General features: G+C 47.2%; 3 protein-coding genes across 10 annotated transcripts in view; 2 read left to right on the top strand and 1 right to left on the bottom strand.

Moving 5' to 3' along the window:
• LIN54 (lin-54 DREAM MuvB core complex component) overlaps positions 1 to 8,807 on the top strand; it is a 39,212-nt gene extending 30,405 nt beyond the window's left edge. For all 3 annotated transcript variants that reach the window (XM_058024385.1, XM_058024386.1, XM_058024384.1), the window contains 6 exons: positions 1,347 to 1,438; positions 2,623 to 2,694; positions 4,985 to 5,087; positions 5,281 to 5,418; positions 6,129 to 6,331; positions 6,650 to 8,807. In XM_058024385.1, the coding sequence (XP_057880368.1) occupies positions 1,347 to 1,438; positions 2,623 to 2,694; positions 4,985 to 5,087; positions 5,281 to 5,418; positions 6,129 to 6,331; positions 6,650 to 6,851 (810 nt within the window). In that variant the 3' untranslated portion in view covers positions 6,852 to 8,807. The remainder of the gene's footprint in view (positions 1 to 1,346; positions 1,439 to 2,622; positions 2,695 to 4,984; positions 5,088 to 5,280; positions 5,419 to 6,128; positions 6,332 to 6,649) is intronic.
• Positions 8,808 to 8,910: 103 nt separating this feature from the next.
• Positions 8,911 to 14,387, bottom strand: THAP9 (THAP domain containing 9). The gene is made up of 5 exons (XM_058025151.1): positions 14,305 to 14,387; positions 14,037 to 14,232; positions 13,664 to 13,952; positions 13,258 to 13,408; positions 8,911 to 12,941 (listed from the first exon to the last, which is right to left on the bottom strand). The coding sequence occupies exons 1-5, from the start codon at positions 14,382 to 14,384 to the stop codon at positions 10,994 to 10,996; spliced, it is 2,664 nt and encodes an 887-aa protein (XP_057881134.1). The 5' UTR covers positions 14,385 to 14,387; the 3' UTR covers positions 8,911 to 10,993.
• An 869-nt stretch (positions 14,388 to 15,256) lies between these two features.
• Positions 15,257 to 25,816, top strand: part of SEC31A (SEC31 homolog A, COPII coat complex component) — a 40,623-nt gene continuing 30,063 nt past the window's right edge. For all 6 annotated transcript variants that reach the window (XM_058023939.1, XM_058023938.1, XM_058023936.1 and 3 more), the window contains exons 1-9: positions 15,257 to 15,327; positions 15,872 to 15,954; positions 16,478 to 16,601; positions 18,729 to 18,927; positions 19,970 to 20,065; positions 21,636 to 21,776; positions 23,265 to 23,407; positions 24,356 to 24,455; positions 25,633 to 25,794. In XM_058023939.1, the coding sequence (XP_057879922.1) occupies positions 15,876 to 15,954; positions 16,478 to 16,601; positions 18,729 to 18,927; positions 19,970 to 20,065; positions 21,636 to 21,776; positions 23,265 to 23,407; positions 24,356 to 24,455; positions 25,633 to 25,794 (1,044 nt within the window). In that variant the 5' untranslated portion in view covers positions 15,257 to 15,327; positions 15,872 to 15,875. The remainder of the gene's footprint in view (positions 15,328 to 15,871; positions 15,955 to 16,477; positions 16,602 to 18,728; positions 18,928 to 19,969; positions 20,066 to 21,635; positions 21,777 to 23,264; positions 23,408 to 24,355; positions 24,456 to 25,632; positions 25,795 to 25,816) is intronic.

Below are 25,816 nucleotides of genomic sequence, written 5' to 3'. Positions count from 1 at the left end.
AGTGGTGTAGTACAGAATTTATAATGCCAACTTACTCGAATCACCTAGATCTCAACTTGGAATTTCTAATCACCTAGACCCTGCATATTGGGTCAGATCTTGATGAACAGTTTGCTTCATCACTTTAGCAATCATAACCTAGACTTGAAAATCATATGAAAGAGTACAGGTCACTTAGGACTTGCAACAGCTTGATTTTATAACTGCTCTGTGTGCTGTTACACTTCCCTGGTCCCTGACAGTCACCACCAGGAATCCTGGGACCTGTAGTGAGAGGAAGAAGAAATTCTATTGTTTTGTCTGCTTGGTTCACCGGACCTTCAGGGCCTGATGATGAGGAGAAAGGCAGCATATATGTGACCTGCTTGGTCACAGAGAATGGCTGTCTTCATTATAAATGGTGTTAGTTAATGCTAAGCACATTGCCAGTGGTCAGAAGCAGCTGGTACCAGTCACTCCAGCTGAGGCCTAGGGATTAGATTTTTGCTCTTTGCAGGATCTGACCAGGATGAAAAGGGAATAAATGAAATGTTCTGCTGAAGTCTGACAATTGTAGAAACAAAGACTGATATTTCCTGGCATTACTGGTACCAGACTGGTTTCTGGTTGCCTTTTGATTTTGTCACAGTTGCAGTTTGACCCTGAAGATTGTTACTGTGTCCTTCCAGTCTAGATCTCCAAATTTTACTTAACACTAGCATCTGTTGGACCTCTCCTCTGAGATATGTGTTCCAGTCACAGCCTGTCCCCGTTTGCCTGGCCCCAGCAGGTCTGTATCTTGCCATGTGCTAATATGTCCCCAGAACCTGTCCCAGCAGGAGCAAACAGCTGCTTGTAGGTAATGCTAAAGAAGGTAGCCCAGAGCAGTGTTGTTTGGCAGGTTCTTATGAGATTTTGGGTTTTTAATGTGAAAAATAAATGGTGGGTTCAGGTATGCAGAGGAGTTGGAATGCAAACCATTTTGCTTACTTTCATAGTAAGTGGCTTGTATATAAAGGAAGCTACTAATTTGTGCAGGAAGTGATTCTGCTCTTTTAGGGGGAAAATGAGCATGTTTTTAGGAACAGGAGCTGTTTGTGGTCTGAACATTTCTGTGTGTTAACTCTGTCATCTGTATGGATCTAGACACTGTGATGGACAACAAAAAGTACAATCTAAAATAATATTTTTATGCTAAGTACGGAGGCAGGAAGTTGCCACCTGGTCCAAGTTCTGTAAGTGTCTAAAAGTGTTCTTAGAAGCAAGTTATTTTTGTAGCAATATCTGGAAAGCTAATTTAAAGACTAGACACATCCTCTTGTTTATAATTTCTTTCATGTCAAGCATTAACCTTTTTGTTTTGTTAGCTCCAACAGTCATCCTATGTATCCATAGCAAGCAACACTGGCTTCACAGGGACATCCAGTGTCCAGTCCCAGGCACGGCTGCCATTTAATGGGTAAGAGTTCTGAAAAAAATCCCCAAACCTATAGAATAGGCTGCTTGAATAAGCATGAGGTCTTGGAGTTTGGTTTGGGGAATTCTCAAGTCTGCTGTGGTGTGATTTTTACCTCTGACTGAAGGGTCAGACATGGATCTCTCTGACATTTGAGCCAGTCTCTTGATCAAAGCTGTGTTTTCCTTTCTGTTTTTTGAATTCATGTAGCAGGAAGTTGACCTGAAAGCTCCCTGTTGCTTTTTTTTTTTTTATTTGCAGCAGCACCTGTGAGCTACAGGCCTCAACTATTTCTCAATATTGCTGCAGAGAGGTTCTGGACAGCATATAAGCTAGATGCTTAACACATGCAGAAATTGAGCCAAACAGCAAAATGAATCCTGATAGGAGGCTTTGGGTTTTTTCAGTCTTGCATTTTTCCTTTAAGGATGAAAATAACAGCTAACATATATTATTTTCCCTTTGCCAATCCAGCAGGCTTAGCTGTTCTGCACAGTCCTTTTGTGTTACTGTTTGCTGGAAATTGTGAACATGAAGTTGCTTTTTGTTGCTGCAGCCTCGACTGATGCAAACTAATCCCAAATCCAGATGCAGCTATTCAAATGAACGGGTTTGATTTAATCTCCCTGGTATTACGTGCAGAAATTGCTGGATAGGGATGGAATAAATCTCATCAGATGTGATTAGTGTCACAAAATCCAAGTCTCAGGAGCAGTTAAAGACTGTGTCTGCTATAGAATTTATCTGAAAACTGAATACTGTGGTTTGCCTTGCTTTCCCATTATTCCAGAGGGGGTATTTTTTTGTTTTCTTGGATTTTTTTAATTCCAAGGAGAACAAAAGAAAAGGAACAATCACATTGCATGAATTTTGGTTGGATCTGGTCCCACTGAAGGGATTCTGGGGAAGGTTTCCCTGACTCCAGTTTTTAGTTATGTTTCCTCTAGCTTTAAAGCCTAATTTCTACTTCAGGCATGCATCCAAATTTGCAGCAAATAATCCATCTCTTTCTGGGTTGCAAAGGCACTATTTATAACAGTTACTTAAACACAGTCAGCCAAAAATCTAATGCAAGGGGAAGAGAAAGATTTTTTTTTTCAAAGTTTTTATTTTGAGCTGTTTACATGAATTTAAAATAGGAAGAAACTGATAAAACTGTAAATATAAATGCCCTTTTCTCCCCCCAGAATAATTTCTTCTGAGTCTGCAAACCGCCCCAGGAAGCCTTGCAATTGTACTAAGTCTCTGTGTTTGAAATTGTAAGTACAGCTTGGTACAGTTTTTTTTTCTTTTAAGCCTTATTTTTAACATCACAAATGTGCACCAAGTATCAGAATATAATGGTTTGAAGTACATCAGAAATTTTATGTCTAGATGCTGATTTAAAGTGGATATTGCAGAGCCTGTGTCATTTTGCAGCTCCTGTGAGCTATATGGACTATAACATATAAAATTGTCTGATTTTGCATCGTGTACCATGGTGGAACCAATTCCACTCAGCAGCTCTGGTTGCCTTGTTGGTACCATGAGTGAAATGGTATCTCTTGGTATCATTTGTAGGAATTTACTGTACTTTGGTGAAGTGCATCAGTAATACCATGCTAGATCAAATACTTCAGAAAAATTGGGCTTTGTATATTTTAGTAAAAGATAGAATAGACAAGTGATTCTTCACTGATAGGTGTATCTCTTATCCAGGAGATATTGTGCTGTTCATTTCCATGTATTTGTAAGAATTTGACACAAAAACATTTGGAGCTGAGGAGAGTTTCTTCACCTTCATCAGAGTCAGTTTACTGATATTTCTGGGACAGGAATGGGAGGAGATACTGAAATTAATCTGTGGTTCCCTGAATCCTAGACAATAAAGAGGAAATCAGGGGTGTGGTACTTGAAGGGGAAGTGATGCAATGGCATCTGAACCCAAGTTAAGAAGTTTGTTTGAACTTTTAAGCTTGGGTGTCTTTTTGTGTAGTGCACCCACCTCTGTATGGGGAGGTGTGCCCTGTGTTTCCTGGTCTCAGACTTCTCTGTTGCATAGCAGGAAGATGTGTAGCTGTTTTTTCAGATATTTTGCATACATGACTGACCTCACACTGCCCCAATGTATTTTAGAGGTGTAGGGGTGAGGTTTTGGTGCCTGAATGTGCCCTAGAAATGCTGGGAGAGGAATTGGCATCACTGGGAATAATTTGCACCTTCAGAATGCTCTTAGGAAGCAAACTGTTCACTGATGTTATATGTTCTGGGCATTGGTGCAGAGCAGATGGTTAATTCACTCTGGCACAGGTGCTTTCTCACTAGTAAAATGTTTTAGGTTTTTTTGTCTGGAGGGGAACTTATTTTTTCCCAAATGCTCATGTAATGTAGGCACATAGCCTTTTCTACTAAGAAGTCAACTCAGTTATTTTCTCTGGATTGATGCTGGCCCTGGTTCTTTTGGAAACCAGGACTATTCTACCACTGAATTTTAAAAAAGAAAGGAGAGCTATTACAGGTTGTAAAAGCTTTTGATTTAGTTTTGTCTCTGAGACCATTCAAGATGCTAAAAATCTCCAAAATCCAGTTCAACCTAATGAAGGGTTGCAGTGAGCTCCAGGGCAGCCCTAATCTCATTTATGTCATGCTAGGCTGGGCAAGCCACAGAAGGCCAATTTAGCAATGGGTTTAGGCTTCAAAAAATGACCACACACCCCCAGCAGGATTTGCAAAGCAAGTGAAGAGGATCAGCAGTTTTTAGCTATTCCAGGTGGTAGTCCTGGAAGCTTTGAAACATGTTGGAGTTTGTTGTGGCCTAAGGCCATGTTTGAGCTGGGAACGAATGTGGAATTTACATGTATTAGATCTGTGAGTCTGTGGATTGGTGAGATATTGTTTTTGATGGGAGGCACCAGAGGTGCATAAGAGGCATGGCAACATGATTGGCTTTCCCTGTCCATGTTTTGCTGCTTTTTGTTCATATATGTGTCCCTTTTTAAAGTCTGCTTTATCCTCATTCAGATCCTTCCCCTGGTTGCTGAGATGTACCAATTGTTATCCTTTTTCTCTTCTTCCATCCCAGCTCAAGGGCAAAACTAACAACAGAAAAAGCTCCTTTCTGGGTTAGTTTGCCTGTGAACTGTCACTCCAATTGCTTGCCTTTTGTTTTGGCTGTATGAGGGCTCCTGGCTTGGGCTGACTGGCTCGGGAGCTGGCTGTAAGGTGGCTGCAGCAGACTGGGCCTCAATATGTGGGTGACTCAAGAGTCACTCTCAGAAGAAGTCTCATTAACTTCTCTGGCTGCTTGGGGGACTTGTGCTATGTGATGAGCTCAGGGGACACCCTTGAGCTCCTCCTGTGTCTTTAGACAGCTGCTAGACTTGCACTAGAGAGGATTTTGGCTCTTCAGTGAGGTTGGTACTGCTTGTGTGTGTGGAGTTGAGCATAGGATGACTCTTACCCGTATTGATGCCAGAGTAAGGACTTCTGGTACTGCAGTGTGGGAGTCAATACTCACACACCAATGTAATGGTCAATATTTACAAATGCCTTCTGCATCTTCTGTTTCAGGTATTGTGACTGTTTTGCAAACGGTGAATTCTGCAATAACTGCAACTGTACAAATTGTTATAACAACCTGGACCATGAAAATGATAGGCAAAAAGCAATAAAGGTGAGGGGCCTCTTCCCCTGCCCCCTGGGATCAAAGTCATTTAGTTTCTTTTTTCTGAAGCTCCAGAGTGGGGCAGAGTGGGTGCATAATGCCCTGATCTCCTCCCACATGTGCAAGGCTTAAGTCCTTTTATTGCACCTCTAAATTCTGCTCCCTGCATGCAATGACTGACCCTTTGGGTCTGCATTGACAGGCCTGCCTGGACAGAAACCCTGAAGCCTTCAAGCCCAAAATAGGGAAAGGAAAGGAGGGAGAATCGGATCGGAGGCACAGCAAAGGGTGTAACTGTAAGCGCTCGGGATGTCTCAAAAACTACTGCGAATGTTATGAGGTATGAAGCATTATCTCATTTGAACAATAGCAGCTTTTCCCCTTTAGTGTAGTGACTTCTCTCATTTGCTTTGTCTCTTCCTTGTATTGTTATAATGTTTTCTCTTCTGTTTGTTTTCATTACTGAAATGCTGCCTCTTCTCCCAGAAGTTTGCAAATAGAAAGCCATGTACATGGAAAAATTGGTTGCTACTGTTCTGTAATTTTAATTTTAAACAATTTAACAACTTTGAACTTAGGCTTGGATTTGTTCTTTACTGAATATCACCATTTCCTAAAGAAATCTACCGTACCAAGTCCCTAGGAGGAGTTGAAGCAGCATCCCACAGATGCTGTGGGATAGAATGTGTCTGTGGAATTCAAAAGCAGAAGTTGTTACTTCATCTGCTAACTGATCAGTCTGTGAATGTAGAGACAGACTGCCCTTTCTCAAAACTCAGCTATCTAAATTACACCTGAAACTGGAGGTTGATGAAGAAAGGGATGAGTGGGAAACCACTTATTTACATTCTATGCTCTATGATTCGATTGAAGTATACATCTGGGACATCTCAACTTGAGGTAAGAATTAAGAGAGAAGACCACTGCTTGAGAGTTGGCTCTAGTGGTTAGTTGGTAAGAGATTGAAATAAGATCTCCTTTTTGTTGTGGTTTCTCATAAGGGGAGTCAAACTTGCAACAGGTTTCTTATGTTTTGTTTGTTTCTTTCAGGCAAAAATCATGTGTTCTTCCATATGCAAATGCATTGGCTGTAAAAATTTTGAAGAAAGCCCGGAGCGAAAGACATTGATGCATTTAGCAGATGCTGCAGAGGTCAGGGTGCAGCAGCAGACTGCTGCAAAGACCAAGTTATCTTCCCAGATCTCAGACTTGCTGACAAGGCCAGCACCAGCACTCAGCAGTGGTGGTGGGAAGTAAGTTAATACTGCACCCTCTTTGAGTTTTGTGTTTCATGTGTGTGACAGGTATGTCCCTGTCATCTCTGAGCCTTGTCTGTGTATGCTGTAGAGGTGGGAGCAGTCAGGTGAATGGAACACTTTGTTCCTGTAACAGTAGGGATTCTGCCCCACCAGTTCCTTTGGCTGGTAACTGAGGCTTATTCACTGTCTAAAGGCCCTTGGAAGCAATAGGACAGGTGAAATCTCATCAGTCCTCATACCAAAAAGTTGCCAGCCCTGGAGTTAGTCCCTTTGTGTTTTTGCAGACACTAAGTGGATGTTGCTTTGTTTCAGGCTGCCCTTCACATTTGTCACCAAGGAGGTGGCCGATGCAACCTGTGAATGCCTCCTGGCCCAGGCAGAGCAGGCGGAGAAGACGGGCAAGTCCAAAGCTGCGGCAGAGCGCATGATCCTGGAGGAGTTTGGGCGCTGTCTGATGAGGGTTATCAGCTCTGCAGCGAAGTCCAAAGGTGACCCTTGTGCCATGAACTGCTGACTCGTGCACATGAGCCACAATGAAGCGGACTCAACAGAACACTTAAGGCACAGGGACACTTTGGTTTAGCATAAAGGATGGATTTAATAATATTTGTTAATTTGGTGCTTGTTGTAAATTGACCCATGTAAGATTGAAACGAGAAATTCTTTTATAACAAGATGTAGAGCCTTTTAAATCTTAGCTAAATCCTCTTCTATGTCAGACAATACCTAAAAGTCAGTTCTTCTTCCCAATGTACAGCTTTTACCCTGGGTTTCTTTAACATTAGATGTGTTCTCCCCTTTCCCCCAGAATAATTGTCTGAAGGGCATATATAAATTATTATAATATATATTATTTACAGTGTATGGATTTGCATCACTGTGCATACAGGAAAACACAGGTGATGTCAACAGCCAGGTCATGCTTTTGCTGACAGGCCTGTATATGGAGGTACCAGTGTATCCAAGAGAATTCTGAAAGGAAATAGGTAGAAATAAGCATCTAAATGGAAGGTAGTACTTGTATTTAGGACCTGACACAGCATGTCCCTGTAGTGCATGGAGCACTGTGAGATGCATAGGCAATAATGCAGAGGGGTTGCTTGCAGATATAGCACTGAGCAAGTGGTGGAGAATGTTTCTGGAGCAGGGCCCAAGGAGTATAGAGGTGAATGGCATTACAGGGAATTTTTGATAGGAATGGGGCAGAGTGCTCAGGTGTTTCTTAAGCTGGAACTTGAAGAGAGTGGCCTGTTCTCAGCAGTGAGGAAGAGCAGGCATGCCACAATGCCAGGCTGTCTGCCCAGTGTAGTGTTACCTAAGTGTGTAGCAGATTGATGTTGTTGTTTGGGTGAAGCTTGGTTTTTCAGAGGTCTGCAGCAGCCTGATCCCTCACTGGAAGTAGGGCTGTGCAGTCCCTTGTTTTCTAGGATCAAGCTGTAACCTTGGGAAAGTGTTTAGGCCTGAGAAGCTGAAGTCACTGGAGATGAGAATCTGCATCTGAATCGACTTGCAAATGTGGGTAGGGATCATGTTCAGCCTGCTGTGGGTATTCAGGATGCTGCTCCTCTCCATGCTGGCAATTTACTTGGCATAAAGGCTCTTTTAGTGTTGTTTAGAATAATGGTGAGAGCTGTGATCAGAGAAAGTACTAGCACAGAATCAGGATTGCTACAAAACCAGACACAAATCCTTTTACACTAAATGGGGGGCAATCAGCTATAGCTGGGCACAGACTAAGGCAGGGGATTTTTTTCAGTATTTGTTACAGGCAATATCATATCACATTTTTGATAGTGGAATACATTTGCAGAATTAACCTGGTGGGTTACTTACCTATCATGAACATCCATTAACCATGTTTAATCAGAGGCATTTTTATTACCTGTCTCACTGCAGCCTGAACTGCTATGTTTTTCCAAAAGGGATTTTGCATTCCTTCTATAAAACTGTAAATACAGAGAAATGCAGGGCCAGGCTGGGGAGAGGTAGGGGCTAGGCACACCAGCAGCAGAGATTTGTGCCTCTGTGTGTGAAGGCAGTAGGGTGGGAGGATGCTTCACCTCCCAGCCCTGTGCACTGCACAGAAGGCCCTTGACCCTTCCCTGGTGCCTCCTTGAAATGCCTGGGAGGCATGAAGGGCTTGGGAGGCAGTCAGCAGCAGTGGTGGGCTCACAGACCAGGTCTGACCTGCCTGAAGGGCTCTGTCTGCTAAGGACATCTCCCTGAGCACAAATAGCAGTGTTTGTGCAAATCTCTGAAAAGGGAATCCACCTCTCCTGTAAGTAAATGCCACGTTTTTTCATTATTAGGACTTGGATTTACTAAAAAATCAGTGCAGTAACTTTACCTGTAGATAGTGCAGATATTCTATTCCCTTCTAGTGACCTAATATAGTCTGTCCAGTAAGATTTGTATAAATGTAAATTAGTGTAAGTGAATAAAGTAATACCTACTTACGTTATTTTTCAAACAGATTGCAATATGCCTTTTGTTTAGACTTCAATCTGTGTTAATTTTGTATATATTCAGTGTCTTACTCTAAATTGCACCTTTTGTGATGTGTATTTATATACAGTGTGCAAAAGCACTTGTGAAATTTAGATTACAGTTGTAATTATGTATGATGGCATTGCTGGAGAATATTTTGCTTGTAAAGACTTTGAAGGTGCAATCAAATGCTCTTAGTTCTTCTATTTTGTTTTGAACAAGCTTTCTCAAATATTAAGCTTGGATGTCTCTCTCCCTTCTCCCTGGTGTAGAGTGTATCAATTGGTTTTTGTACTTCCTTAGCCATTTGCATCAAACTGCTGGACAAGATTAACAGTCAAGTTCATCCAGTTACATAAAAAATAATTGGGAATGGGGCAAGGATTCATTTTATAGTTCTGTTTACATCCAAAAGTAGAAAAATTAAATTTATATTTACAAGACCTATTCAAAGAATACACTTTTCTATATTGTACAAATAAAACAGTCAGATAAATCACAAAAAATAAACATTTATACTATTCTGTAAATATGATTTTTTTGCACTCCTTTGCTTCAGCACTGACAAATATACACAGGTTTGTCACTGAAAGATCAAAATAAATTGTTAATACTAGGTCCACTTCTGATGCAAGTGATGACTTGGATTTTCAGTGTGAGACCAAATGCTACCAGAGATAAATAAATATCCCTTGGTTACTGGTGTGCTGTCATGCACAGCAATCCATTGCACAGTTCATAACTACCTCATCTTAGGGCTGGAGGTGGAGACAGTGCAAGTGCTCCAACATTACATGATTGCAACCAATCAGTCACTGAGATTTCAGCAGCATTTTGCCAAATGTTGTCCCAAAAATCACATACAGAGGGGAGGGAATAATTTCCTGCAAAGTCTCTTGTAGCTGGAATGGCTCTGTGACTCTGATGGCTTCAACGTGGTTTTTTGCATAGGTATTTGGATTGGGGAAAGAAAAGCCCAGAGGTTCTGGTTTGTTCCTCCCAGCAGTGATTGTATGGATTCCTGTGGTGCTGCTGCTCTCCAAGCAGAGCTTGAGGGGTTGGGTGCAGCAGAACTAAGGGAAGGGGGAGAAACCCAAACCAGCCAGGGACAGTTTTGTCAAGTCACTGGTAGGCAGAATGATACCTTTAATATTATTACTGCCTAGGATGTGGCAGATCCCCAGTTTTCATCCCAGTTCTATCATGGATCTTGAAAGTGACTGAACAGCAGGTTTTGTGGTAAGCAGTTAGCTTCCATCTCTATGGATGCAACTCCAGTTCTGCATGGCAAAGGGAAACCCCTTGGCAGCAGTTCTGCCAAACTCTGCTATTCCAGGCAAAGCACTGGAGGCAGCTTCCTGCCATGGAAATGAACTACCTCAAGCAGCCTCTCCTACTTGGTGGCATCAAAGCTATGCTTCAAGTGATCAGTGGAAGCATTGAAAGGAGGATGCCATGTGCCCTGGGCTGCAGGACACAGGCCAGCCCTGGGAGGATGGGGCTATGAAATGAGAACTGAAATGCTTGCCCTGCTGCAGCACACCCATGTATTCCTGCCCCTGGAGGAGGCTATTGGTGCTCCTGGATGCCACTGGACACAACAATCTGGTACAGGCTTAGGACTGATCCAGAGGCTCTAGACTGGACCAGCATGTTTAGCTGTTTGATGGGACAGTGAAAGGAGATTAGAGCTTGTGTACAGCTTGAGTGCCACTTGCTTCTCACATCTTTATTTTCCTATTTAAGCTTTCCTGCCCCCAGCTTTTATAAAGCACATCTTTTTGGTGAGATCAAAGTGCCAGTGCACGTGATTCCCTGCAACCCCATAAAATACCAGTTTTCTTCTGGCAAGAGTACTTGCAGCACTAAAACCACCCAGCACTTCCAGGGACACTGCAGAGTGTCCTTGGAAGTGCTGCCCCAGGCACCTGGAGCAACCCTGGCTCATCCTGACCTGCCATGAAGTTTCATGAAATACTGCAGGACTGCTAGAAAGGACAGGGCATTCCTTGCTTTTTGCTCAGTTAAACTCTGCTTAGGAGGTTTGCAGTGGCCCAATACACCAGTGCTTATCAGCACTAGTTTTGCCAGCATTGTTTCCTCATGTGTTGCCTAGATCTGTCCAGCACTGAGCTCAGCAAGGAACAGCCATCCCTAGAACCAGAGTACTCAGTAAGACCATGTGTGGGTTAAGCTTGACTGACAGCTAGCCAGTGGTGATGGAAACAAATGCTTTCCCTTCAGTCTCTTCAATCTGTGCCTTCCACAATGGTATTTCAAATTCAGGTGTTGGGTGGGCTGTGTTCTTACGTTTAAGTAACACCGTGTTATTTCCTTTACCAAGACTGTGTAGTGGTTGTTGATGCTCAGCTCCCCCTCAAATAAATGCTTTGTGAGGGTGGGAAAGAGGGGGCTTTCTCCCAGAAGCTCCTGGAAGACTTTCTGTTCTAGACACAAATGCCACAGCTTGGTATTGTTGTTGGCACCTCCTACTTTGCCATACCGGTTTAGGACTTGCTCTGAAATGCTTGTTATGTGGTGCACACTGGCAGAGGGCAGACTCACACCACCCAACTTTTGTATGTAGAGCACTGACCTGCATCTTAGCCTGCTCTCATCTGCCTCAAACAGCGAGGCAAGACAAGGCTCACACTGCAAGTCCAAGGCCAGCTGCTCGGCCACCCAGCCAGCCATGCAGGTGAGGCTCTGTGCGTGCAGTGACAGATCTGTCAGCGCATTGCTCAGGGCACAGCTGGGCAAAAGCAGGCCTGCACTGTAGGGGATCTCTGGGGCCACAGGCCTCCCAGGAGCTGGGTGATACTGGGCATGAATGCTGCCCAGAGTTAGAGCTCTCTGAGACAGGGATACGTCCCAGGGGCTGGCAGTGCCACTGCTGGGTGGTGAGCTGGGGACCAGGCTGCAGCTGGCCAGCAGTTTGTGGTAAGCAGCCTGGAACACAGCACAGGTGGGGCTGCCATTGCTGCCACAGGCTTGCTGGAGAGCCCTAAGAAAGTGCTCCAGAGGGTCCAGGCTGAAGGCATGTGTGTGGAGGTGCTGGGAAGGAGTGCCTTTTAGACATGTGTGGTTGGAGGAAAGCCACTTGAGGCTTTCAGCATTGAGCAACAAGCTCAGAAATCCCAGTTTGCGTTTGCTCTTAATAATGTATCTTCCCACCGAGTCTGTTAAGTTGACAAAGCAGCTCCTGGCCTCATCGAAGAGGTTGCTTATTTTGGTGTAATTCCCAGCTAGCAAAGGCTCCCTTCCATAGGGACCTCTGCCATAAAACACATCACACAGGGAGCTCATCAGCCGCACAAACTTGGCAGTCCCGCTGCAGCTCTGAAACGAGGCGAGGCCCAGCTTCTGGAGGTGCTCCAGGGCCTCAGCAACACCCTCGCTGAACAGCAGGGAGGCAGGGTTGACCTTCAGGTGGGAACTCCCTTTACTCCCAGCCCTGCCCGACCCAGGACTGCACGGCTCCAACACCTTCTGCTCGCCCAAAGCTGCCAGCTCTGTCACATGCTGCCAACACGTGGTGTCACCGAGCCACTGGACCCTGTGGAAGCACTGCAGCGCATTCCTTATCAGCAGGAGGGCATGAGGAACATCAAAGAAGTATGCGATGCTGTGAGCAGAACCAGGTGGATGCTGGAAAGTGCACTGAGTCCTTTTGGGATCTATCCTGATGCCCAAAGCTCTGGCAGTCTCAGCACCACGAGCAGAGGCCCCCGATGTCACAGCCAGCACCACGATCCCAACGCTGTTCAGCTTATGGATGGCCTGACGGAGGAGCTGAGCAAGGAAGGGGCCAGATGTGCTGTTCACCAAGAAATAGCCCAGAGGAGCTGTCCAAGGGCTGGAGATGCCGACTGCCATGAGGACTATCGCTTCTGATGCCAGTGGAGCTTCATCAGCATCAAGGGTGCCTGCTCCCAAGTCAACAAAGCCCGAGAGCTGCTTGCTCCGTGAGTCCCACTCCTGCTGCTTCTGCAGGGACACATCCTGTACCAGCACGGCGCAGCAGTGGCAGGCCTGCTCCCCTCTCTCCACCTTTTCCTGAAGCTGGAGAAAAATGTCACTCCTGAAGCCTGCAGCAGCCTCATTATTAGACAGCCAGCTGAAAAAAAAAAAAAAAAAAAGGCAGGATGTGATCAGGAGACGTGGTTCTGGAGAAGTTGAACAACAGGCAGCACATTTTACCACTGAGGGCATGGTCAGCCATGCCCCGAGCTGCAGAGCAGGCTGACACAAACAGGGCAAAGAAGGCAGCCCTGCTTTCCTTCATGCATAGTCCGAGTTTCAAACCTCTAACCCCAACCAAGGAAAGCACTAACCATGCAGGGAAGTAACAAAGAAGCTTCAGGACAGATGTGTTACACCTATTTCTACACCAGTACTGGAAATACATTCTGAATGAATAACTAGAAACTTGCTTTGTCAGGCTGTAAGGATGAGGGAGGGGAAGAATCTTCCGTAGGTAATCATAGGCCTTAATGTGGTAGAGATGGAGAAGACAAGCAAATTGCCTCATTTCTGGTGAGTAGTTTGCCATCTGCCTCCAGCTGTGCAACTCTCGAGGCAAATCTGTTTAAGAAATCACAAAAGGGCAACTTTAGTGAAAGAAGTAAATGGCTGAAAACAGAGGGATGCTTGACACAAATGCACTGCAGAATACAAGGCAACACAGCAGGGCCTCTGGAACAACTCGGTCCTGGAGTCCGGTGTGAAGTACAGGGCTCAGGCACGGTAGCACTGTGCCTCGCCTTTTCCTTGGTTAAGCAAAGACGCGAACCGGGGGCGAGGGAGCGCACTCTGCCTCAGCGAGCGTCCCGGCAGTACCTGAAAACTGCGCCCGCAGCAAACTCACGATTTCCTCAGACAGCTGCCGCTTTGCCGCCAGCTCCCTGAGGATGCTCGGCACGCTCCTGCGCCGGGGCGCGGGGCCGCATCTCCCGGCGGCCGCCGGCGGCTGCGCCTGGCGCTGCGGGGCGTGCGGCGGCGGCCTCGGCGGGGCGGCGCGCTGGCCCTGCAGGCTGTAGTTGTGGTCCCCGGCGGGCGGGCTGGGCAGCGGCTGCTTCAGCGCCCGCCCGGGGGTGCTGCTCTTCGTGCGGCCGGCGCCCGGCGGCTCCTGGCGGGGGAAGGAGAGGGGAGGTCACGGCACACGGCGGAACGCCCGGGGGGAGCGGGGAGCGCGCCCGGTACCCGCCCGCACCGAGGGGAGGAAGCGGGAGGGCACGGCCCCGCGCCGCAGCTTCCGCCGCAGCCCGTAGCACTCGAAGTCCCCTTCGGCGAAGTGTCGGGAGCAGAGGATGGCGCCGGGGCCGGGCCGCCACGCCCGGCGGCTCCGCGGGTCCACGCGGTTCACGGCGCGGATCCACTCGCGGCGCTGCGCGGCGTCCACCGGGAACCTGCGGCAGAGGGATACGGCGGGATGAGGGCACGGAGGGGCGGCGGGCGGGCTGCGGGGCGGGCGCACTCACTGGTGGAAGGAGATGCCGCGCTCGCGGCTCCGCCCGGTGTCGCGGGCGGTGCAGCCCAGCGCGGAGCAGCTCCGAGTCATGGCCGCCGCCACCGCCGCCGCGAGCGCCGCCGCGCGCGCGCCACGGCCCGCCCGCCCATTGGCCGCCGCCGCCGCCCGCGCGCCCGGCCGCCACCTCGCCATTGGCCGGCGGGCCCGTCGGATCGCGGCCCCATTGGACGCGGCTACGCGGCCGCGTCACCGCGGCGGCGGGAGCTGGGGCGGCCCGAGCCAACCGGGAGCGGCGGCGGCGGCCAATGGGCGTAGCCGGTGGCGAGGGGCGATCCTGAGCGCCAATGGGAGCCGCGCCTCCCGCCCCTATTTATAGCGGGGCCAGCAGCGCCCGCCGTCTCTCCCGCTGTGCCCCCGCTGAGCCGCGCCATGCGGCCCGGGCAGCGCCCGCCCCGCGTGCGGCGTCTGCCCGCCGAGCGGCCGCGGAGCCCGGCGGGAGGCGGCAGCGCAACTGTGCCCCGGCTGCCGTGAGGAGGTGGGTCCGGGGCTGCTGCCCCCGACTGTGGAAGCCGGCCGAGCACCCTTGGGCCTTTCCCCCGCCCTGAGGCGGCCCCTGTCCCGTGATGAGCCTCACTGCTGTTCACATCATGAGCACGCCATGATTACTGCCCTTGAGCTGAGGACAGGCGGCCCCCGCGCTGCCAGCGCTGCGCCCCGGCTCCCCCCGCTCCCGCCGCCCCTAACCCGTCTCCCTCTTCCCCAGGGCCGATGGCTGCTCCCGCCCCGAGGGACACGGAGGACACGCGTGGAAGGAGGCGGCTGCACATCCCCACACACACCCTCCCACCACCGCCACCACCCCCGGTGCCCGCGGCTGCCCGCCGCTCCCGCCCCGTGCCGGGAAGGCGCGGCCCCGCCGCTGCCGCCGCCCGGAAGCCGCGGGGCGCGCCCGGAAGGCGGTGGCGGCCGAGAGGCGGTGCCGGGGCTGCCACGTTGGAGCAGTCCGGGGACGGCGAGCGTCGGGGACGCCGAGGTGAGGGCAGGCACGGCGCAATGCTCTGATTTGCAGCTGTTCTCCTCCGGCTCCCGTCGGAAACGGGGCGAGGGTGGCGGTCCCGCCGGCCGGGCCGGGCGCTCCCGGGGCAGGGGAGCCCTCGGGCGCTGAACGGGACCCAGAAGGAGCCGCTGAGGGTGCTGGGCTGCACGGTCCGGGCAGGGTCCTCCCGGGGCTGGGTCTGTTCCGTGGGGTAGGGCAGGGAGCTGCTGTAGGGTGCCCGATGCCTCGGTGCTGTGGGAAGAGCGTTCGCACAGCTGCTGAAGCTTTGCGCACCTTTTGCCAGTGTTATGTTCCGCAGCCGTCAGTTTCCTCTACGTGTCAGTGTTATTCTGCTAATGGAGAGTTGTTCCTCCCCTCCCCCGGGTGTCCTCTGGAGACCAGGGTGGCCTGGGTGTTTGTCTGAGGGATATCTTTAGGAATATGGTCCCTCTGCCGAGCCCCAGTGCGGCTCCTGATCCCGTGGCAGTGCAGCCTCACCATGCACCATGTAAGCATCACCTCTTTTGGTCTTGCTTTCCAGCACAATGAAGCTGAAGGAAGTAGACCGTACTGCCATGCAGGCATGGAGCCCTGCCCAGCAGCACCCCATTTACCTGGCCACAGGTGAGTTTTTGGGAAGCACGTGCCGGCAGACCTGGGGCTGTGTGCGGTGGCTGCACACCATGAATGAAGGGGTACACCATTATTGAAAGCTGGAGGAGTTACTCTGTGTCCTGGGGGCTGGAGTGGGGTGTATGTTGTGGGGTTTTGAGAGGAGTTCTTGCATTGTGCTGATAAAAGCATGCTTTGCATTCTGCAAGTGACAGCCAGCATCCTCCCCTTTCTGCCAGGGAAAGGTGACACCAATCCTAAGCACTTGTGGCTCCTTTGTAACTTTAGTCGTGTTCTGTGCATCATCAGGGAGAGGTACTTGCCCAAAGCTTTTCCTGCTCATAGTCATTAAGAAACACCCAAACAAAGGGCCATGGGGAGGAGAGTTGTGTGGAACAACATCTGAGAAACAGAATGATCCCATCTCAGGGTCCTTTTTGAAAGGATGATATTTTTGTTCCCCTTCTTGTGCTGCATTTGCAGTTACTGCTCTGTGTATCGTGCCCTTCTCACTGCCAGGCCTGCTTCCTCACAGGTACCTCAGCTCAGCAGCTGGATGCAACCTTCAGTACAAGTGCTTCTCTAGAAATATTTGAGTTGGACTTAGCAGACCCTTCCCTGGATATGAAGAGCTGTGCCACATTCTCCTCCGCACACAGGTAGGCAGTGTTGTAAGAGAAAAGTACAGTGTGTGGAATTGTTACGTGTGATATGCATAGAAATGTCACTTCACATGGTTTGGCTGCACTTGTTGAGGAGAGAAGCAGCAGTTCAGCACTGAAAGGTGAAGGCAAGTGTGTGCAATTGATGCTGTGGGGCAGCAAGCTTGGACTCTAAGAAAGCAGCTTATGGTTTGACATAAACAGAAAATTTTTGAGTATATGTGTGGACCCTTTATTTCAGGAAGCCTCTGGGATTCACAAGAAAACAGAATAAAATGTGAAATTGTGAAAATATGGTGGCAGCTTTTCCTGTTGCACCATCCTGTTTGTATTTAGGCATTTCAGGGGGACTCCTGTAGCATGATTAACTTGGGTTATGTTGTGTGTGTTCCTACAGCTGGGAAGCCAAATTCCTGGCTGCACAGCTGCACTTAGCTGTTAGTGCCTTACCATGTGTTTATCCAGACAAGTATTGTTAGCATCAGAGCATCCAGTTCCCATCTCAGCAGCTCTCTGGCAGAGCTGAAACTGCCACAATCCCTTTTTAAATGCCCTGCTCTGTGAGCAGAGCTGATGTCAACATGTCCTACTGACCTGCTCAGAGCAGGAGGCACTGGATCTTTGTTTCATTGTTCTACCTTGCTTTAACTATGACTGAGATTCCTCAAGGCTTGCCATTTGCTTTCTGAATTTCTAGAAAAAATTATAGCCAGGATGCAGTACTCCTTGCAAAGTACCTCCCTTGACCAGCAACACAAGAATTTGACTTTGCCCCAGAGAATGCATTAAAAATGAGGTTGAGGGTTGCTTGTTTGTTTCTAATTAAAGATTAGATAGCAGTCTATACGTCAGGCCATATTTTGGTTTTCAGCAAATCATGTCCAGGTGATTAGACCCACAAAAGATAAATCCTTAATTGCCCTCCAAGCAAAGTTTTGCACTGCTTTTGTACAACCATGCTTTATCTTGGAAAGAGTAAAGGGCAAAAGGGAAGTAATTGCGCTGTTAATTTTGGGGTTTTGTTCCTCATTGTTTCCTGCCTTCATTTTGGGCTGTTTTAAGTCCTGTTCAGTCTTGCTAATGATGCCTGGACAATCCTCTCAGTTACTTCATTTCTTGCATAGTTAGGTGCAGAAGCATAAAAATCATAGCCAGGAATGGGTCTGTGTGATATCACAGACCAGTTTCCATTTGTAGCATCATTCTTTGGTGAAGCCCTGCTGTAATCTCAGCACTGGGAGCCTGAGCACTTGGCTGTTATGGTATTTCTCACCCAGCATATGCTCTTTGGGTACCTTTCTGCAATCTCTATCTTACCATGCTAAAGTTGCTGTGATTTGAAGAAGTTACTTGAAGATTGCCTGGAGGTAACAAATAGATGAGCAATATTACAGTGAATGCTGACTCCTTGCCACCTTCCAGTCAATGTGGGTTTGCTTTCTGCTTGCATTTGAGCTGATAAGTGGCTGTGTCATTTTATGTAGAACATACTCATTCTTTGCATGGCTAAACAGCAGGAATGTTGTTTTGCTTAGGCAGGAAGTTAATTGAGTTGAAGGGAGTTTGGGTATTTACAGATGGACACAATCTGTAATTGCTGGAAGTATGTTTGATTCCTCTTGAGTTAGCCTGAGAATAGGCTGTGGTCCAAGAGATGTGTCTGTGATGTTGGCTAAACTTGCTGAGTCCCTGGCATGGCAGACAAAACACTTGCACATCCAAAAGCACAGATATGGAAAAGCATATGGGATTTTTCTAGTTTTACCTGTTTCTTCTCCTGTATGAAGCTGCTCACAGATAGCAGAGATTTTTCTCAGGCTGTGGCTGGATTGGCTGGCAGCCTGTACTTTGATGCCTGCTGTTGTCAGGAGCACTTACCTGATTTTGCAGCCAGGACATTGGAGATGTTACCAGTTTGTGGGTCATTGGTTGTGCCTCTTGTTAATGAGCAGAATTGGGGCATGCCCTCCTGATGGAAAGGGTTGTGCTGAGATTCATCCTTAGGGAGAAAAGAAGCAGTGCTTTTCTCTGACTTCAGCTGGGGTGAGCAAAAATGGGATGTATGAACCTACACGGAGCTGGTGGTGGATGATGCTCAGACTGTGGGCCCTCTGTGTCTTGCAGGTACCACAAGCTGATCTGGGGCCCTCACAGCATGACCTCAGGAGACAGAGTGTCTGGAGTGCTGATTGCTGGGGGTGAAAATGGCAATGTCATCTTGTATGACTCGGCCAAAATCCTGGATGGGGAGGCTGAGGTGATAATAGCCCAGAAGGACAAGCACACGGGACCGGTGAGAGCGCTCGATGTCAACATGTTCCAGGTTGGTTTTTGGGCTGTTTCTCTTAACATACCAGCAATAGAGGAGTGGCCTATCTTAACTCATAACCTCAGATGTTTCTGCTGCTTCCCCTCCCCTGAAAAGCATGAACTATATTTGGTGTTTGAATGCCTCTTTGTATTTAGTAGGAAAAACCTGTCCCATTACTGGCATTTCATATGGGGAATGAAAGTTCTTTCATTTGTTCTTTCCCCTCAGCAGTTTACCTTGCCAACTTAGTTGATCTGTTTAGCTCTGCTTATTTGTGAAGCAGAGGTGTTCTTTAGGGTGTTTTTAGTCAGTCTCGTCTGTGCATTGTGCCAGTCACACAGGAAGGAATTATGTGCTCTCATGCATGTTTCTGGTGAGATCAGTTTTCAGGTCTCTCCTGTGGGGATTGGGTAGGATCCACCTTCAAGGCCCCCTTCCTAAGAGGAGACAGCAAGGACACACAGCCATGTGGCCTCTTGAGCAGAAGGGCTCTCAAAACCAACAATCCTTCCCACACCACCAATGAGCATTTACTTCCTTCTATATGCAGTGTGTTGGTTTTTCCCTGCTGCCACCAGCTGTCTGAGAATTCATTTGGATTTGTTTCCTAAATAACACTTCTGTCTCTGCACACTTGCCTCCAGCAAGGCTGCACTGTGTTCATTGTGTCCTCTCTGAATTGCTTCCTGTCCCTTTCTGCCTGTTGTGAGCTCAGGGCTTGCCTGTTATCAGCCACAAAATGTGACCAAAGGGCACTTGGTGACCTTGGCTCATGTTGCCCTGCCTGGACTTTTGCAGGTGCAGGAGTGCTTTGGATGGCTGCACTCACTGGGCAGGGCAGGAATGCCACACTGTGCAGAGCAAAGCTCTGTGGTGGCCATAACTGCAGCACTGCTTTCTCCTCTGCTCTGTCACTCTTTTCCCTGCATCTTTTCCTATATCCTGAGCAGATAGGAGAAATCTGCAGTGTCCTGCAGGTCTGATGCCTCCCAGCAGCTAAGACTGGGAATGCTGATGCTGAAATACTCTTAATGTCTATTAATATTTCCTACAGACTAATCTGGTGGCCTCTGGTGCTAATGAGTCTGAAATCTATATCTGGGACTTGAACAACTTTGCTACACCAATGACACCAGGAGTGAAGACACAGGTACCAGATTTGTGTTTATTAAATTCTCCAGAGCAGACTCATGGAGAGAAAGATGCATGGCAGTTGGGTGGCAGCTGATTGAGATTTGCAGTTTTAAAGCAGTCTCAGGAGCATGGAGGAGGGGAAGCCTCTTGAAGTCAATCTTGGATAGTAGCTGCATACAGGGGTGACTGGATGCTGCTGCTTTTGTAGCCCCTGGGGAGCAGTGTCCTGGCTGTGCCTGTAAGTGCAAGTGTGCACAAATCCATGCAGTGAGTGGTGTGCTCAGCTTCCCCTGCAGCAACCCTGCATGTGCTATCTCCTTTATCCACAACAGACCTGCAGTTTTGGCTTGCTGCACAAGCCAGCCATGTCTTCATGTGGCAGTTTTTTGTTAAGAAATTGTATTTGGCCAGGGAAAACTGTGGTGTCCCCTTAATCTTTGGGAAATGTTGCATTTTATCAAGCAGCAAGCAGAGTCTTTTAGGCTACACTCCTTTTCAAATACCATAAGCATTACTTGGCTTTTAGTCCTCCTCTACCTGTTTTACTGCATGCACAAATCTGAAGATGGTGAAGGTACACAGAGAAAAGTAGGAGAAAGATGGTGAAGGTACACAGAGAAAAGTAGGAGAAAGACAAAAAGCAGCTACTGAGAAGTCAGATGTTGAGGCAGTAAGTTTTGCAGTTACCTTGGTGGGTTTCAGGGAGTAGTTTGATTGCTATGCTCAAGGTCCAGTGTTTAGCCTGTGTCTCTTAAAGATCATCTGTGGGGAAAAACAATAGTCTTTTGTGCTTTTTGCCTTGTGAAGGAAATGGAAGAATGGGAGGAAGTTGTTTCAATGCAAGTACACTTCTGTTGCTGTTACAAAATTCCACAGAAGTTCGTGGTTGCGGGAAAATGGGTTTATTGCTGCATGATAATTTGGAGACAAAAAAGTGCAAATAGGATGAGAAGTAATCTTCAATTTAAAGATTTTTAGTTTAAGCTCTGTGAGGTTTGGTTACTTGGTTTAGTTCAAGTAATTTATTAACATGTAGGCATTTGAGGGGATGTTCACCGTAGAGATCCCTGTAAAAGACTTTTTATGTCTAATAGTGATTTTTTTAGGCTGGGATATCTTTTAATCCATATGCATAATGACTACCATAAATAATAGGGCAACAAGAGCTGGGTTAATACTGCTTTTAATTTTTGGTCTAAAAATAAGAACTGGAGGGTAATGAAAAAAAAAAGGCATGTAATTTCTCCAAGCAAACCATTTTTTTTTTTTTGCTAAATAGAAACTTAATAGTCCAAGACAAAAGAGCAGTTCATATGTCTGGATATAGTTTCATAGAGTAGTTTTCTGTTCTTGAAGACAGTTTTGCTTAGTCTTGTTTTAATAACTGATGTGTAGTACTGTGAAGCAGAAAATAACAGAGAAATTCTAAACATCAGTGTTCTCAGGTGTTGTACACTACAGCACGTGTAGAAAGGAAGCCAGAACACACGGGGCACTCTCCTTGCAGATTTCCCACTTAGCAAGTGCTGAAAAGAGCGGGGTTTGGGCCCGCGGGGTTGTGACAGGCTGTTGTGTGTGTGCCGCAGCCTCTGGAGGACATCAGCTGCATTGCATGGAACAGGCAAGTGCAGCACATCCTGGCGTCCGCCAGCCCCAGCGGCAGGGCCACCGTCTGGGACCTGCGGAAGAACGAGCCCATCATCAAAGTCAGCGACCACAACAACAGGGTGAGTGCTCTCTCTAGTGCTCTGTCTCCCCGGTTCTCTCCTGCAGCTGCTGGTGCTTGCACAGAGCTCCAGGGATGGGTCAGGGCCCCCCTTTTTGTGTGGCACATGTGGCATTCACGTTCCCTGAAAAAATCCCTTCACCCAGGACTTCTCTCCTGGGAAGCTGAGAGGCCTCAGAGAAAAGGAAAACAATTCTTATCTCGTTTGCTTCTCCTGTGTTGTTCTCTCTGAAATGTGTTTGGAGATTGCTTACCCACAGGTGATTGTTTCATTGGACTCTGGTGTGAGTTGTTTTGAGTCTTTGGCCAATTGGTGCCAAGCTGGGTCAGGACTCTTTCCAGAGTCACGAGTTTTCATTATTATCCTTTTAGCATTCAGTAAGTATCCTTTCTTTAATCTTTAGTTAGTGTAGTATTCTTTAATATAATATAGTAAGATAATAAAGTAATAAATTTTAAATATAAAATAATATTTAAATATAATATATATAATTTTATATAATAAAGTAGTAAATTAGCCTTCTGAGAACATGGAGTCAGATGCATCATTCCTGCCTTCATTGGGGGTACTTGGCAGATACAATAGCCAGAGATACTGGTGCCTGGCCCAGTTTGCTCTTGGGAGTATATTTGTGGAAGAGGGATTGTTGGCATTATCAATTAAAATAGCCAGATACAGGCTGAAGCAAGACAAGTCACTATCAGAGTGATGATTGATTGAATTTTGAAAAAGCACTTACTGATCTGTTTGGGGCTATCACAGAAAGATTTTATTGATTTTTGCCACAGAGAAGTGTGGCATTGAGCAGATTACAGGGGTGCTCCTGTAGTTACAACCACCATGCCGCACCTTTAGGCAGTATAAGTGCAAAAAGCCTTGCGGAGAGTGACATAATTGTATAATTTTGTATTGTTTTAAATAGAATATCACTATAACAAACTCCAAAGATACAGCAAGAGTTAAAAATGAAACTTAAAAGTGGGTAGTTGGGAAGTAGCTCGTTCCTCACAGTATTATTATTTTGATAAACTGTGTAACTTTCAGTGTTTTATGTGTTTGTTGCCTGACATAACAGCAGCACAGTAGGCTGTCTTCATCATGTGATGGTAGTCCTGTGATACAATGTTCTCATGCCAATAACCTCTGCCTAATGATGGCTTTTATTAAAATAGCAATAAAAATAATAGAGGAAAAGGTTTATATGGTGAGCTTTAGTCTTTTCTCACATTAAAACCTAGGACTGTGGAAAAGTCAGCACAGTGTAATCTCTCTGAAAGGACCCTGGGAAACTGAAGTGCAAGTCTCCTCATTCACAGGAATAAGGAGAATTTCCCAGTCTGAATGCAGTCAGAAATAATGCCTGGAAAGACAGCTGCAAATTCCCTTGCAGTGGTGTTTTACCATACACACAGGCATATTTGGGCTAGTTTTCTTTCTCCTTTAGTGCTGCTCAGCTGTGTGATGCTTTGGCCCAATGTTTCCCCTCAGATGCACTGCTCAGGCTTGGCATGGCACCCTGAAGTTGCCACCCAGATGGTTTTGGCCTCAGAGGATGACAGGCTGCCTGTTATTCAGATGTGGGACCTGCGATTTGCCTCCTCCCCACTTCGTGTTCTGGAAAGTCACACAAGGTATGAGTCTTACATACCGTGGTGAGCTCCATGCTGTTGGCACTGTTGGTGCCTGCCCTGGTTTGTACATCCCACCTCCTGCTGTTCCCTGGGGAGGAAGGCTCCCTTGGTGCTGGCACTTTCAGCAGCAGCCACTGCTGTATGCTGGCTTGCTGACCAGCCAGCCCTGTGCCATGAAAGACTTGTGTTTTTGGAGCTTGGTACTCTGAAGGAAACCAGCCCCAAAGTTAAATAAGTAAGTCCACCAAGCTGCTGAAACAGTGAAGCTACTGGTTTGTTTGTAAATATTTTAAGAAGAAGCAGCTAAGGAAAAAAGAATTAGTAGTAGTTGATTTTGGCTGAATAACATAATAAAGGATGTGCACCCAGGCACATCCTTGTGTGGGTTTTCACAGTTTCTGTGCCCCTCAGTCTCCTAAATGCCTTCACTTTGGTTGTAGTGGATGATTTTGTTAAATTCTTGTCCCTCCTCCGTTGTTGGTGAAACTTTCCTTGTTGCTCAGATCCAGTGCTTGATTTAAGAAGGGAGAACAGTGTTGTGGCTTCTACCAAAACTGCTGCCAGTGGGTTCTGCTGGCTTGAATGTCTTGCTAATAAAAAGCTGCAAAGCTTTGTAGTCACTGACCTTACCTGTGGGTTGGCACACTGGGTGTTAGTGACACTGCAGGCAAACAAACCATGTTGTTACTGAAGCCCAGCTTCTCCCATGTGACTGCTGCATTTAATTTTCAGATACAATGGGTACATCTTTATACCTTTTCATGCAGAAAATAGAAAACCTCTATTTCAACAAAACAAGGGCTGCTAACATTGAAAAATTGCACCTCTTGTGAGAGGAAGGGGTAAAGAGGGCATTTTGATGTGGGCTGCTGAACTTCTAAATATGCTTTGTTTATCACCATTTTGCATTTACATTAAGCTTTTTCTTTGTTGTGGCTTTTCATGCAGGGGTATATTGGCCATTGCTTGGAGTATGGCAGATCCAGAGCTGCTACTTAGCTGTGGGAAGGATGCTAAAATTCTCTGCTCCAACCCTAACACAGGAGAGGTATTGTATCCATACCCCTTTGAACAGACATATTTGGGATTTTTAGAGGTGGCACATGTAAAGCACGTGTTCCTGTGCTTGCATTCCTAGGAATTATGCTTCTGTGGGATGTTGCCCCCTATCCTATTTGCTACATGTCTTCTGAGCTTGTTGTGGTGGTGCAGGATTCCTTCCTGGTATTGTCAATATTACACATTTGTCCTTGCAGCTTCTCTCTTACTGAGTAGTGATGTCCCTGTTCCTTAGAAGAGATGGAAATGGCTCCACTTAAACTAAGTATATGCTTCCTACTCTTTTATTTTGAGTTCAGTGTGGCTGGATCATGGTTGCAATTGCCTTTTTCCTTCTCTAAGAACTTTATCCAGCCAGGAGGGTATTTTTAGGTTGCCATAGTTGTAGCAGATCAGTGAGAGCCACTCAAATCCCACCCCACCCTTTTTGCCTGGGAATATCTTTCAAGGAGAATGCAGATCTGTTTTTCAGACAGTGTTTGTCCCTAGACCAGGAAAAAAGGCTTCAGACATGCTGGAGGGCTCCTTGCCTCCAGTGGGCAATAATTGTGGAGTTGGAAGTGTTTCTCAAATTCAGACATTGGGCCAAAAGTGCAAAAGCTGTACAGTGTTAGATGAGTTATCTGAGCTGGATCCTGTGCTGTTACAAATTTTTTAAAACTAAAAATGAGATCCATGGGAGACAGCATTTTGTTCTTTGAGTTTCTCCTGGTTTGTGGTTAAATATCTGCTGTAAGGGGAGCTTGTCTGTTCCATGGCACAAAAGGCTGGACTGCCCAGGGTGCAGGTTTTACCCTTTTTAGTTTTCCTGTGAAAACAGACTTCCTCCACACAGTGTGTGAGGATACCTAAATCAGCTCTGAAAAAGCTAATGTGAATGTGAGCAGCTCACAGTGGGACAGCACAGACACACCCCACCTGCATCATTTGTCCTGTGAGGATTCAACAGAAGGTTTAATGGGAGGAGGAGGAGATGAAGCAGTGGTGTGTGGTGTTCAGCTGTTTGGGGATTGTCAGGGTTTGCCCAGTGTCAGTGTGTGTGGTGATGGGGAGGCTGCTGGGGAGCGGGGAGAGCAGAGCGGCCTCGGGGCACACGGGAAGGTTGTTGCTGTCGGGCAGGGTGCTCCATGAAAGCTCTGATTTGTTGGGCTTGGTTTGCTCCCCAGGTGCTGTACGAGCTGCCCACGAACACGCAGTGGTGCTTTGACATCCAGTGGTGCCCCAGGAACCCTGCAGTGCTCTCTGCAGCCTCCTTCGACGGCCGCATCAGCGTCTACTCCATCATGGGCGGCAGCGCCGATAGCCTCAGGCAGAAACAAGTTGACCAGGTGGTGAAAATTGTTCAGAATA

Source organism: Melospiza georgiana, chromosome 5 (genome assembly GCF_028018845.1).
Source record: "Melospiza georgiana isolate bMelGeo1 chromosome 5, bMelGeo1.pri, whole genome shotgun sequence".
In the NCBI taxonomy this organism is placed as follows: Eukaryota; Metazoa; Chordata; class Aves; order Passeriformes; family Passerellidae; genus Melospiza; species Melospiza georgiana.
Note: the sequence above shows the minus strand (reverse complement) of the source record. Positions and strands in the feature narration are given on the sequence as shown.